Source organism: Triplophysa dalaica, chromosome 8 (genome assembly GCF_015846415.1).
Source record: "Triplophysa dalaica isolate WHDGS20190420 chromosome 8, ASM1584641v1, whole genome shotgun sequence".
Taxonomy (NCBI): domain Eukaryota; kingdom Metazoa; phylum Chordata; class Actinopteri; order Cypriniformes; family Nemacheilidae; genus Triplophysa; species Triplophysa dalaica.
Window position 1 is genome coordinate 23899192 of NC_079549.1, and position 14047 is coordinate 23913238.

Consider the following 14047-nt stretch of genomic DNA (forward strand, 5'->3'; position numbering starts at 1 on the left):
TCATGGTGATGAGAGGGCCTGACCTTCTTTAGATGCTTTGTCTATTTCTTCTATTCTAGTCATCAGGGTATTGTACCGACTTAAAACACCAGCACAATGTAGATTCAGGGGGGCGTTTCTCCGAGAAATACTGCAACTTCACCTCAGAGACAGATTTACACCATAATGAAGCCATAAACCCATCACGCCGTGCATTTATAATATAGAGCGGCCTCGAACATCTTGTCTTCACATCCAGTGTTTAGCTGGGACTCTATAATGTGCTGAAAAAAACACAAGGGGTGATCTGACATCAGAATATCAGGGGATGGGGTGTTTTTTTAATGCGAGTCGGTGGCATTTTGGCCGTGAGCTCAGGTGTGAGTGTATTTGACCTGTGACCCGGGTGCAGGTATGAAACAAGTGTTTGCATGTGTGGAGAACGGTGTGGAAGGAGTCACTGTTCGATTCTTTAGCTGTGATGTGGGCGACAGGGAATTCTGTTTCAGACCCCGAAGGTTAAAAACAGTCAGCAGATCTGACGCTCTGGAATGCTTTGTTTCAAAAACGTGTCCTTTCTTTACCCTTCAGATGCCAGGTGTAGTACGCTTAAACGTGAGGATCTTTGTGAAAGAAAAGCACATTCCTAAGAAAGAAGGAAAACTCTCCAATATGTTTATTATATCTCATTTTTTATGGACATTAATGACATTTTTAAATCATATGTTTCTTACAATACAGATTCAATACAGATCTCAACGATGTCTCAGATTTGCCAAGAGACTTAAACCGGCAAGATTTCAATATATTTACAATTGAAAAATTAAATATAACAAGTGGAAAATAATTAAGATCTCTAATAAATATCCAGAGCCGAAAGAGCAATAAAATCTTTATTTTTGGATACGGATGAGAGCATTTTAGAGAGACATTAAAAAAATCACAAACATTCTTATTTCTAGACTCTGTTAAACTATATTTAAGTAGATTTTTAAATGATTAGATTAAACAAAAATAAAAAACATTCTAAATAAAACTTTTATTAATAATAAAATTAACATTTATTAATAAAAGTAACATTTTATTAATATAATTGAAAAATCATTTAAAAATGTAAATAATATATAAAAATGTGTTTAAATTAATCAACGCATTAGTTATCATGAACAATATACTTCTACAACATTTATTAATGCTGAAATGTTCATTTCAGCATTTAATAATACATTTCTAAAAAACAAGAGAACGTGAATTATACTGGTATAAATAAAGATTAATAAATGCTGATGATCTATATTATGTTGGCTAATGCAAATACAACCTAGAATCTATGGATTTCTCTTTTAAGAGTGAGAGTCAAGTGAAGGCTTGCACACGCACTTGAGAACCTCAACGTTTGTTTGAAATTCCAGCTTTGACACACTTCAGCATTGTTCAAGTGCCACAGTTGTGTTTATTTAATAACAACAATCAAAGGTGAAATGTGATTATTGGTCGGGTGTCTGAGGAGGAGGCGGCAGCTTCAGGTGTGGGTGGTGAGAGGAGTCATTACGGTGGGAGTTTTTCAAGTTTGAGCAGCTGTCATCCGGGAGGTGGTCCGACACCATTTCCATGTCAAGCTCGATCATAAGTGTCAGATGATTACGTGTTACTTTGTGTGACGTGTTATTAGACTTTCCGTTGGCTTTAGGGTAAGGCATAGTTCACCCAAAAATATGAAAATTCTCTGATCATTTATTCACCCTCGTGTCATTTCAAGCCTGTATGACTTTGGCTGTGACTGAAACCGCTTTATTGGGTGTCCGCTATTTTGTAGTGGTGTTCAAAACCTGAGTGAGCTTCTTCATTCCCTACATTCCTTCACCCTTTTTTGCCAACATTGCACTCTGATGTTGAGTGTACATTCATTGTCGCTTGTGTTTGTTCTTGTTGACTGTTTTTCTCCTGTTTTTGAGAATAAACAAATTAACTGAATGTTATAGACAATGGGGATTTATTTTAAATATTTTAATAATTGTATTAAACGTAATAAAAATATGAATACAAGGCAAATAGTTGTTTTATTCTCTTTATTAAAAACTAATGCGAAAACGTGAGAAATAAGGTCAATATGAACTTTTAACATCAAAAATAATTTTGAATTTAGTGACTAAGAAAAATTTTCTTAATTCAAGATTATTAGTTTTACCTTGTTTTTACTTTTGTCTTATTTTATGCACAAGTTCACTGAAATTTCATATTATTTTGTCTAAAACAAGACTTTTTTTCTTAGGTCATTTTGCTCATCATGAAAATGCATCTTGATTCTAGAATTCTTAGACATTTGTACTGTGAAACAAGACAAAAATATAAACTAAGAAAGTCATTTTTGCAGTGTGAGCAAGGGAGCGGTTCGAGACACAGCATTTCAACAAAAGAAGATATTTTGAAGAATGTTGATAACTAAACGAACTTTGGACGCAAAACCACTGTGACGTTACTCAAAATATCTAAGTGATGAACTTAAGAAAAAGTAAATAAATTGAAATAGTTGCAATGTCTCCATACAGCAACACAGTGATTAAGAACCAAAGGGCTTTCAAAAATGTCTCAAGTCTTCTTAAGGTTCAACATTTTGCTTTTATTTATGCACGAAATGCTTTACACATCATCCAAAATGAATGATTTTAACAGTCAAGTGCTCTTTAGATTAGTATGACAGCAATATCAAGAAAACAAAGCGGGTCACAGAAGCAGAAGGTCATTCCAAGTCTTTCCAGTGATTCCCATATAAGGCCATTCCCATATTCATGGCACTTCTGAAGAAAAGATTGTCATGGCAACGGGGTTACGAACCATTGCCCAGTAAGCCATTCAAAGGTCAAATGAAATTAAAGGGCAGGTGCGCTGGTCACTTATGTCAAGGATGCAAACTTGTCCTCGACTTAGTACAACGGATAAGACGACAGTACAAACATGTAGTCACGAGAAGGATTCGGGCCACAAGACATGCCGACAGATCTAACATGCACATGCTGGAGGTGTGAACGTCTGTCCAGCTGTTCTGTTCAATAAAACATATGAGCATGTGGACCAGATGACCACTGTACAATAACTCAAACAACCTGCCCACATATTACTTCAGGAATGACACTAAAATTACTAGCGAGACAAACGCCCTGAAACTAAACTGTACAACTGACAAAATCGTCAACATGACAAACGCAAGGTAAATACTGTAATTGTATACCTACGTAATTGACAGGTACAGTACAGACACGACGCTCTTATTGATATGATCTGGAGAAAGTTGGTTAAAGTGCTGGTATGAAATAGAAGAACTAAGGCTAGAATTCTCTATGGCTCGAGATGTTTTACTAACACAGTTTTATCTATAGGCTACATACACAACAGTCTAATTTATTGCATATACAGATGACAGATGTTAATACCATCACCAAACCACAGTGGAAATATGTTAAAAGTTTTTTCCTTTCACAGAATCAGTTCAGCGACTCATCTGGGCCCGTTACAAAAATCTTTAAAATAATGTAGGCCAAATTTTTTGCCTTTTGATGCTACTCCTAAATCTATGAAATGTTAGAAGCAGTTAAAGGACTCCGAAATAACAAAGATCAACTCACAACAATCCTTAAAAGGCTGTGACAGCGGCAGTCTGCCTAAAAATGTAAACATTTTAGAAAGATTTTCATGACAATGATCTTAACCACAAAGACCACTTGTATCTGCTAACCGTTCATGAGATGCTGACAAAAAGCTAAACCTATATTTTTTAATAATAAAACGTTAACTTAAATATTAACAACTACATTTTAAAAAAATTTATTTGAAGATCTTAATTTAAATATGTCAGCATGACACCTCATTCTATTATATTTCTTTGATTAAGTGACTGACAGAGACCCGTCCTCTAAGCCAATCATTGTGGTCATAGTCAGTAAGCTTGGTGACATCATCCATAGCAACGAGGTTAACCCACCCTTACGCTTAGTTTAAGATTTATTTTAGTTAAAGCTGCTCTCAGCAACGTTGTGAATAGGTTTTAAGAAAAAAGGGGAACTATAAGTGGTAAGATAAAATGTTTTGTGAATACGGGCCCTGAACGTGAAAAGAATGATTCGATTTCACCCAAATAGGAAAATTCTCGCAAAATGTATTCATCCTCACTCTATCCCAGATCTACAATGTAGAGATCAATCTAGCTTTTGCTTTTAATCATCATTTCTAGCTGTATTGTGGTCATTCCAGTCCAATGTCCAATGACAAAGTGATTATATATATATATATATATATCTCTTGTATTCAATTTTGAACCGATCCTAATAACCATTCAGATAGTTGTTGAAACATGAATAAGAATCTGCAAACATTTATTTTATTTACACATTTTTGTTATTTTGCCCTATTTAAGTGTTCTGCTATTAAATCTGAATATATTTTTATTTGGAATAAATGTTGTTACGTACCATTTCCAAAAACTGAAATTTTGCCGCTGTACATGAATTTTATGTTTGTTCACATTGATAAGATATTTATTATAAACGCTGCAATATTTCATGAAAAAATAAGAATTGTCTTTTGTATTTTACTGGAGCTTTAACATAAACAATCGATAATGAAATTGCCACCAAGTTATAATCTTAACATGGCAAAGTTCAAAATAGCACGAACATCCATCAATAACAGATTTTAAATGACTTCATTGGGTGAATAAATGTCTTCTAAAGTGAAATGACGCAGTTACATTACCATATTTTCATATACAATTATTTGTTTGTATTAAACTGAAGAAAGGAATCATCATATCTGGGATAGCATGAGGATGAGTAATAGAGATTTTTTTTTATTTTCAAGTAAACTATTCCTTATTCCTTAAAAGAATAAATTTGCAAACTCAAAACTTTCGCTACAGAAGAATGTTGCACCGCCCCCTACTGATGGAAGACGTTCCATTGAAAAAAACTTCTGGTTTGTGCATGTGTGCTCATGAGAGGTCCAGGACGAGGAGCTTGGCTGTTAAAAAGTGACATGGATGAAATGAAATGACCGGATGGCAGGTTTACAGGACCATGTGACGCAGTTTGCAGTTTAATTCTTCTCCTTGTCAAGCAGTTCACTGCTGTACTTTTTAAATGCCTCAAACTCCTAAAAAATGTGATTTAAAAACATTGAGATGCTATTTAGACACCGAGTCCAATGTACATACAGGGTATTTCAGATCCCGCGTTAATTTAACAGACCTTCTTCAGCTCATCACACGTCACCTCCGCCCTCTCCAGAGCATTCTGTAGCTCCTTCACTTTTAAGTCACCGTTCACAGCTGCTGCTTCCTTTTCAAACCTGAAGAATGTTAAACCCACAGAAAAGACAGAGTAAATAAAGATCTCACAACCTGATGATCGATACCAACTAAAAAAAGTAATATATATATATAAGTATATTTTTAGTCTACTTTCTATGTATCCTCAGAAATATATCTTACACTTCTTGGAAATATTGTCAGTCATTGAATCTTAGTAATATTATAGAAAGGCATCATGCTGACATATTTTAGTTAAGCTTACAAAATATATGCTATGCTACTAATTAAGCGAGAGGAAATGTAATTTGCAAAACAGATAATTTCATTTCCATTTCATTTAATTTCCCAAAACAATGTTTTCTCATTGTGCATTCCAATCAATATCAAACTGCAGTTGTTTTTCTATTAAGTGATAATAACAAACATTAAAATACAATAAACAAACGATAACATAATAAAAAACTAAATTTATAACATATTTTAAATCTGTTTTTGCAAATAAACTATGCTCATAAAATATAAAGTATATATAATGTATATACTTAGCTAATTGTCAGCATCTCGCCTGTTTGCATCTCATAAACAGTAAGCAAACATAAGTAGTCTGTATGGTTAAGCTCATTGTCACGAAGTCTTCAAAAATGTTTACGCGTCAACGCAGACTGCTGGTGTCACAGCCATTTTAGGATTGTTGTGAGATGGTCTTTGTGATTTAGGAGTCCTCTTCACTGCTCCTAATGTTTCAGCTAGTTTTAGTGCTAAAACGTTTTGTGAAACACTTTAAGCACAAAAATTTTGGAGTCCTAAAGTTAGGACAAATGCTCGATTCTTATTGGATGGTCCATTTCTTCGCTTTGCGAATGGGGAAAGATTTGTCGCACTAGACGAAAAAAAAAACTTTTTTCGCTTTCAACGCGCAGATATTCGCGGCCTATATGAAAGGCTTCATAAGAATCTATTGTCTTTCTTATAGAACGTTATCGTGATGATCACTAGTGCGAAAATAATGAACTTTTTCCACAAGTAATAAAAAGAGTGAGGAAAGCGATTGTTCACGTTTGGTGTGAACCCACCTCAAGACCGCCCAAATGTATACGCAAGTAAGGTGGGAGTACCTGTCAGTAAAAGGGCTGAGGAACCTGATGTTCCAAATATGGTAAGAGGGGTTACATTTCCCCTCACACGCTTGGAGTATTCCACCAATCACTATGCACTGGTTAACTGGCCAATCATAGCACACCTTGCTTTTCAGAGCAGACCAGTTTCAGAGAGGCGGAGCAAAGAGAAGATACAAACATGCACGGTGTGAGGAAAAAACTGCATTTTTTAACCTTAAATCGTGTAAACACATTGCATTACATCTGAAACAAACATAATATTAGTTTTAGCCGTGTCATATGACCCCTTTAAATGTGTTTTGAGATTCAAAGTGTACCTGCGCTGTGCCTCCAATCGTCCATTATCAGCTTCCAGTCTCTTTCTCTCCAACTCCTCAATTTCCGCTTGTTTGTCCTGCAACACATTACAGCAAATCACACCACTTAATCTAAAAATACAGTGTACGGTTTTAATGTCAAATATTACTGACAGAAATATCCGCTACCTGTATCATTTTCCCTCGTTGCACCGAGAGATCAATGAGCTCGTTCTTCTCCTCCATCAGTCTTTCCAGCTTCACTTGAGTCTCCGTTTCTCTCGTCGCTTCTTTTTCTTGACTTTGTCTGAGTTTGAGATCCAGCTCTGTTAAACAGAAACCATTTCACGGCCAGTGAATTATTGTCATAAATATAACTGGATTAGCGTTCTATGATGTTTGCAAAGAGTATCATACCCGCAAACATCTCTACAGCAGTCTTGAGTTGCTTTTGTGTGTCGTTTAATTCGCTTTTCAGAGAGGCTTCTTTGATTTGATGGAGATTGATCAACTCCTTCAGTTTGGTCTGGAAACCTGTTGTTTTCTCCCTGTTGAGATCATAAAGATGAATAAAACAATAATCAAATGAGTGGCATTCTATAAAGAAACGATGCTTACTGGTACTCTGTTTCTAATCTCTTGTGCTGTTCGGCCAAGTCCTTGAGCTCCCGGGTCAGTTTGAGGATGGTCTCCTCTTTCTCCTGCAGCTCTTTGCTGAAAAGCTTTTCATGTTCCTCCGTGAGTCTCTCGTTTTCTTTCACCAGCTTGGCATTTTGGCTTTTGTATTCATTTTTGAAGTTGATCAGTTCTCTGTGGTTGGCGGCCAGATCCATGAATCTCTGCTCCAGCATTTCGGATTTCTTCCTCTCGTTCTCCAGCTCTTCCTGCACGTCGGCTCTGAGGTTTTCCAGCTCGGCGTTGATCTTTTCCAGAGCCTGACAGCGCTGAAGCATCTCGTCCGCTCTCTGTTTCAGAATGCAGATCAGAGAAGACTGCTCGTCGATTCTCGAGCGCAGAGCTCCTGCCTCCGTCCGTTCGTCCTGGGAAAGGCTTCGGAGTTTTTCCAGGGCTTGGTGGACATCTTCCATATCCTTTTTGGGGAAAAAAGTGGTTGAACTGAGTTACATTTACATTTAGTCATTTGGCAGATGCTTTTATCCAAAGCGACTTACAGTGCACTTATTACAGGGACAATCCCCCTGGAGCAACATGGAGTAAAGTGTCTTGCTCAAGGACACACTGGTGGTGGCTGCTGGGATCGAACCAGCAACCTTTGATTTACCAGTTTAGTGGTCTAACCCACTAGACCACCATCTCCCAACTGAGCTACTCAGGTAGCGGCTGTCTTCGTTTTAGGAGCCTGTAACTTATATACTAAATACTTACGTATAAGGAGACAGCCAAAATGTACATACCAGCCTTAACATTGTCTTTAATATTTCACATTTTTCAAACAATTGGAGAATCATGGAGTTTTTTTCTCATTTCAAGCTCAGTTACATCGATTGGAGAGCTTTGTTATCTCTTACTACCCGAAAGCTTAATACAAAATGACGTCGTTTGCCCGTCTCAACAACGGGAATACGGTATACCGCCAGTGTTAATGGCTTGTGAAGAACGTGAACACCATTTTATGGCAACTTCCGGCCGGGCGACCATTAACAAGACACGCCCCTCACTGAAAAATACCGCCCCCGTCTAGAGACGTGCACGCGGAGACATTTTGGACCCCAGGAAGGGTGTGAATGCACCAGCAGTTTAACACGTGAGAAAATCAACCTGAGAATCAACTTTACACTGACGGTGAAAAAGTACATTTTACTTTGTTTGTCAAAAGCAACGGTGGCAAAATAACATGACGAACTTCCTGTTTATGGAATGTGATTGACAGGCCCGTGGCGCCTCAGCGGCCCGCTGTTGTACATGTTTAATATCGAGATATCGCACACAAAAGTGTGATTTATCAGGACAGTATTTGTTAGCTAATACCGAATTCGTTTTCACTTAACATTCCTGTTGGCCGCAGGGTGAAAAACAATCATTTGTGTTCCCTGTCCGTCAAAATGTTCGTTCTTATTCAATTGTTTGCTGTCCGCATCCCAGGCAAGTTTATCAATTAACAAACCCCTCTGTAAAATGCCTTTATTATGGTAAACATGCCATTTTTTTATATTGTATTACCACAACTATGGTTAAACTATACTTTAGTGAGACCCTGTTATATTTGGTTACCATGGTTTTACAAATAAAACGGTGATTAGGCTACTACAGTTAAACCCGGGTTATTATTTTACTTTTAGGTAAAAACGACCAAACAACGTTTGTTTAAAATAAAGGGAAATCACGTTTTTGGAGTCGAGATTAAAATATCTGCCAAAACTTGAAAAAAAAAATACAAACACTCGTATAAACATCATTAGGAGTTAAAGGAGTGACAGCTAGCCATGCAAATCTAGATCTCACAAAATGAAAGTAGATGACATGATCTGAAAGTCAATGTTACGCTACGAAATAGAGATGAAGAGAAAAGAGGCGTTTATTGAAATGCAACACCAGTTGCTCTGTTGCATGCGCATCGTGTTTCGAAGCACGACGTCATAATTTGATTACAAAATAAAAATGTAAAACCGAAACCACCAGAAATGTGAATCTAACATGACAGAAAAACATGAACCAACCATATGCAACAGTTACTGATGGGCGTAAACATGTATTAAATAGGCTAGATAGGCTATAATAACCCACCTGTTTAGTGTCTTTGATCATCGTTTTCAGGTCTGTTGGGGTTTTCTGAGGCGGTGTCATGATGTATCAGCTCGTCTGAAGCTTCTTTCTCCGACAATTGAGGTTTTCTTCACAAAGGCGTTTCGACCGCAGTGAGCCGCAGTGATTCGACGGCTTGTAGCGATACAAAGTTTCTGCAGTTGCCCCTGGCAACAATAAATTCAGTCGCTAATATTCGCGATTATCTGGCGTCTTTGTCCCACATTTTAGATAATTGTAAGTAAAAATATTTTTTGAAATTCTTCGGAGAACCTTCGACACACGTGGTTAATGCAGATATATGTGTTTTTGTTATGTTTTGTCCCCACACACTATGGGATGGGTGAGATGTTCCAAGTTCTACCGCTAGATGTCAGCACTGGTCTGTTTATTACAGCGCGGCTTTCCATTTTACCACAAACAATACCAAAACGTGTTCAATAATACACATTAAACTTATAAATTACGCGTTGTAAATTTTGCATGTAAAAAGCTTAATGTTATAGGCCGTAAATCTGTATTCTGCCTTTATTAAAAACTGACATAAAAGAATCACTAATAGCAAAGCATGAAATCTGTGACGGTGAATGAGTGACTCTCCATTGAAACCCATTGACCTTGAGTAACGTGTTAAAAACCGTGGCCGGCCTTACTTGACTTCCGTCTACAATACCCAACTGACCTTTATTCACATGTGTCGGCCCATTGAAAACTTGAACTTGTGCTCTGCCAGGAGAAGCAGAGACACTGTGGGTTTTGTGTTGTATTATAATTAATTTAAAACAACACGCACATTCAGTTCAGGGAGATTTATTTTGTAGCACAGCTTTGAAAATAACAGATTTACGGAATGCATTTAACAGACATTTGTGTGCATAAACAAATCATTTAAATACATTTTTCAAAATGTATGGGGCTGTAGGCCTATTAATCAAAGCGTTAGTCTTTTTTTGTAATAAGTTTTAGAAGCGCAAAAATATACACAATTATTTCTTCGAAAGAATAAAAAGCAAGAAAAATCAGTGATTGTGATTTTTTAAATTACGCAATTTAATATTCCGCAATGTTAAAAAACAGTTCGCACTCTTAACTCTAGTTGGAACGCATTGGACCAGTTTTGTTCATCGGTCAAAAAACAATTCAAATTCAATTGATTTCCATACAAAAAGCATCATGAAGCATCAGCTGTTTACCATTAAAACCATCACAAAAGAACTGTTTTGGGCTTTATTCAGTATAGGATTTAAAAGTGACTTTACAGAGATCGTTCCGATTAAACTAATAGAATTCCCATCTGAAGCTTTGATGGTTTCTTTCTTTTCAGAAGGCCAGTGTTAAGACGCAGCAGGTGCATCAATAAATAATCATGTCTAAATCGATTATAATAATGTTCCTTTGTTAATGTTTCTCATATTGTGACTTGTGCAGTCAACACTTAATGTGAGCGGGTCATTGAGCTCAACGGGACTCTGGGAGCTAGTTAAGGATTTGATCCTGTGGGTCGGATCTGAGGGGGTAGCGTCACGTCTAAGCTTTTAGTGCACGCCCTTTTTCATCAGCCCGGGACAAGTGAGTAAGAGCCACTTCATTGCATCTCAGTCCCAAGAGCTCCATCTGTCCGGCTTCATGAGGGGCTGGACCGTGCGTCAGAATGCACCTACAACTTGTTCTCATGATAACTTTGTGTGTTCTTCATTGCGATTGTCAAGGTACGTTTGAACGTTACTTTTTTCTTTGATTATAACGAGTCGCCAATTTCCACGTATAGTGGACTTTTACTAACAATGGACACGAGACTCTTTATAATATCACAGTTTGTTAATTCAGTAAAATTTGAACATTTAGTTAATTTAGTTGGTCAACTTAAAAAAATAAACTACACGTATTTACACGATGTAAAGATTTGTGAGTATAAATACAAATTGTCGTTCGGTTTATTTCTCCCCCGAACCGGCTGTATAACGGTATGAGGTGGAACGGCTTTGTTATTTATATGACCGTAAATGAACGGAACCCTACGTTAAAAACTTAGAATTAACATTTATGTACAAATAATGATTAAACTTAAATTATAACAATGTCTGCTGTTAGAAAAATATTAATAATGCGATTCTGCGCAACAGGTGTCCGTACGCGATGCCCAATTGAGTATTGTTTACGCAATACGCAATAAGTTTCAAACGATCAGTGTTACTTTGTAACATTTGAAATGTGAGGCACAAAGACTCGCTCAGACAGATTCGAGGTTCTCCCGGAGAACTTTTGCCTGGGCTTTGCCGTTGCTAGGTAACAGAGACGAGCATGTGACTTAAAGGCAATCTGGAGCTGCTGCCACAAAGCAAATTCAACACATGTCTGCGCTTCTGTGGGGTGGTTTCGAGGAGTATGTGGACATTGAGAAACGCATTGCACTTGATTCATTCATTCATTGACAATCTATCTGCAAAAAACGTTCTCGTTGCTGGAGTGCCTCGGATTGTAATCTGCTTTCTTTTGGACCAACCCTTAGTATATAAGCTTCTTATGTGAATCAAGCAAGCAACTAACTCAGCATCTGCTGCTCACCACCACCATTTGTGAGAACATAAACCTATAATTAAATTCATCACTTCATGAAGGTGTTTCTGTAGCTCAGGTAGAGCATTTCGTTAGCAATGTATGGATTTGATCTCCAGGGAACATACATATTGATTAAAATGTGTTGATCAAATGCACTTTAGTCTTTTTGGATAAAGGCATCAGCCAAATGCATAAATGTATATATATCATTTGTTTTTAAAAATAAATCTTTATAGACCGCATATTCATTGGCAATTCAGCATATCTAGGTGTTGCATTTAAATACTTATGCACCTTTTCTGTTTTAGAAACGTTTAACCATCATAAATTGCAGCTGTCACCATTTGCATCTTCTCATATTCTTTTGAGAGTTCATACTGCCATGTTTGCATCCGGTTTATACGTTTGTGGCTGTAGTCTTGATTGATCTCCTCAGAAATGTAAGCCAGGAATGGGTTCCTGTAATCCAGCTTTGTTCAGCATTTGTTTTGGAGGAAATAACCCAAAGGCTCTGAATGGAGGGGGACAGGTTACTTTCTCTAATCCGCTGAGCTTCCTGTCGGTCTCCCTCGGGCACTCGGTTTCAGACACTTTTTTGTGCTGGGGTTAAAGGTCTTGAACAGGGACGTTTAAACGGTAACGTTCATGCGAATCGGTTACCTGTTACCTCGCTTAACATGTTGCTTAACTTTATTTTAAACTCCGAGATTAAGAAAGAGCCTGAGTTGGCACATTTGATAAATGTTTTGACACTTTTGTTTGCGGTATTTATTAACATCTTGTGTATAAATTAATATTTAAAGCCGCGTGTGTTAATTATTCCCTGCGAAATGTGATGATGGTGGCTTTTCATAACTTGTTTTTTAGCACCTTGCTTTGTTGTCCTACTAGCGCTGGTCATGTATTTCAGATTTCTTGTAATAATTAAAAAAAAAAACTTGTTCAGCAGAATCCTGTCACAGTGCAGTCACGGGTAAAGTCTACACCGTAAAGATCAGCGAGCATCAGCAGCCTCAATCAGATCTGGATCAGTGAGTCACCTCCTGATCTTTAACACCATTTCCAGGACTATTCTAAACACTGGACAGAAAACCTTATCTGAACCTGTTAGTCAGTTATCTTTAAAGTTTAGTACACTTTAAGTGAGACACATTTACCTTTTGTTTTCTTTTATTAAGAGTAACATTTGCATTTCATAAGTTCAGTGTTTTTTTGAAAGGTGTTTTTGGCAGTCATCAGCTTAGTGGTTGTTGTGTGATTTTATGTGTCATTTTGGAGAAGCCACAAGAGCTCAGTAGTGACTGCCTATCTATAAACAACGAAGTCATGTAATGGAAAGATCTCTTATCTATATATTTAAAAATATTGTGATAAGTTTAAAGCAGCCGCCAAAAAGAAATAGACCATCTCAAAGACCATTTTCAGTTTTTCTGAATGATAGGTCATGTGTTTTATTGCATTTTGTGAACAACTAAGGTTATTTCTCCCACATTTCATTTGTTTCCTTTAATCCATTTGCATTTATTTTCAGAAATTATAAACTGGAAAAACAGGTGAAATTTTGCTCTGTATTTTTTCGGACCTCAAATACCAAAAAGAAAACAAGTTCATATTTCCTTTTAAGAAATTACATATTGACTTTGTCACTCCTGAGGTTTGATTTTGTTGAAATTCAAAATACACTGAACTGGAATGAATATAATACATCTAGAAATGATGATTAAATGAACATTTGAAATGGTCTCTTTATGGTTTATAAACCAAATGAGTTGATGAGTAGTACTTTTTAAATTATTTTTCACGTGTCATCAAGAAATGCAAATACACCGTTTTATACATTTGTTTTTCTTCCTTTCTTCTTCTCTTTGATTCAAATGTTGCAGTGTTTCTGGAACTAATGTTTTCCGTAAGCCAAAGTAGCACTTTAATACTTCAAATACTGAAGATTTACTGAAGATACAATCGAGTTCACATGAAAACGGAAATTATTTTATTATTTATTCACCCTCATATCATTCCAAACCTGCATG

The 14047-nt window shown here is 36.8% G+C and overlaps 2 protein-coding genes across 4 annotated transcripts in view; one reads left to right on the forward strand and one right to left on the reverse strand.

Moving 5' to 3' along the window:
• Positions 1-2584: 2584 nt before the first annotated feature.
• On the reverse strand, positions 2585-9768 carry zgc:172182 (coiled-coil domain-containing protein 89). Its single transcript, XM_056755132.1, is given in 8 exon segments — positions 2585-5073; positions 5076-5124; positions 5220-5319; positions 6717-6793; positions 6885-7021; positions 7113-7243; positions 7314-7786; positions 9441-9768. Coding segments are annotated over 8 exon segments (1062 nt in total). The 5' UTR covers positions 9501-9768; the 3' UTR covers positions 2585-5038.
• Positions 9769-10951: 1183 nt separating this feature from the next.
• lrp2a (low density lipoprotein receptor-related protein 2a) overlaps positions 10952-14047 on the forward strand; it is a 70744-nt gene continuing 67648 nt past the window's right edge. The window contains exon 1 of one of the 3 annotated variants that reach the window (XM_056754504.1): positions 10952-11167. In XM_056754504.1, the coding sequence (XP_056610482.1) occupies positions 11110-11167 (58 nt within the window). In that variant the 5' untranslated portion in view covers positions 10952-11109. The remainder of the gene's footprint in view (positions 11168-14047) is intronic. The other 2 variants (XM_056754501.1, XM_056754503.1) reach the window with 2 other exon arrangements.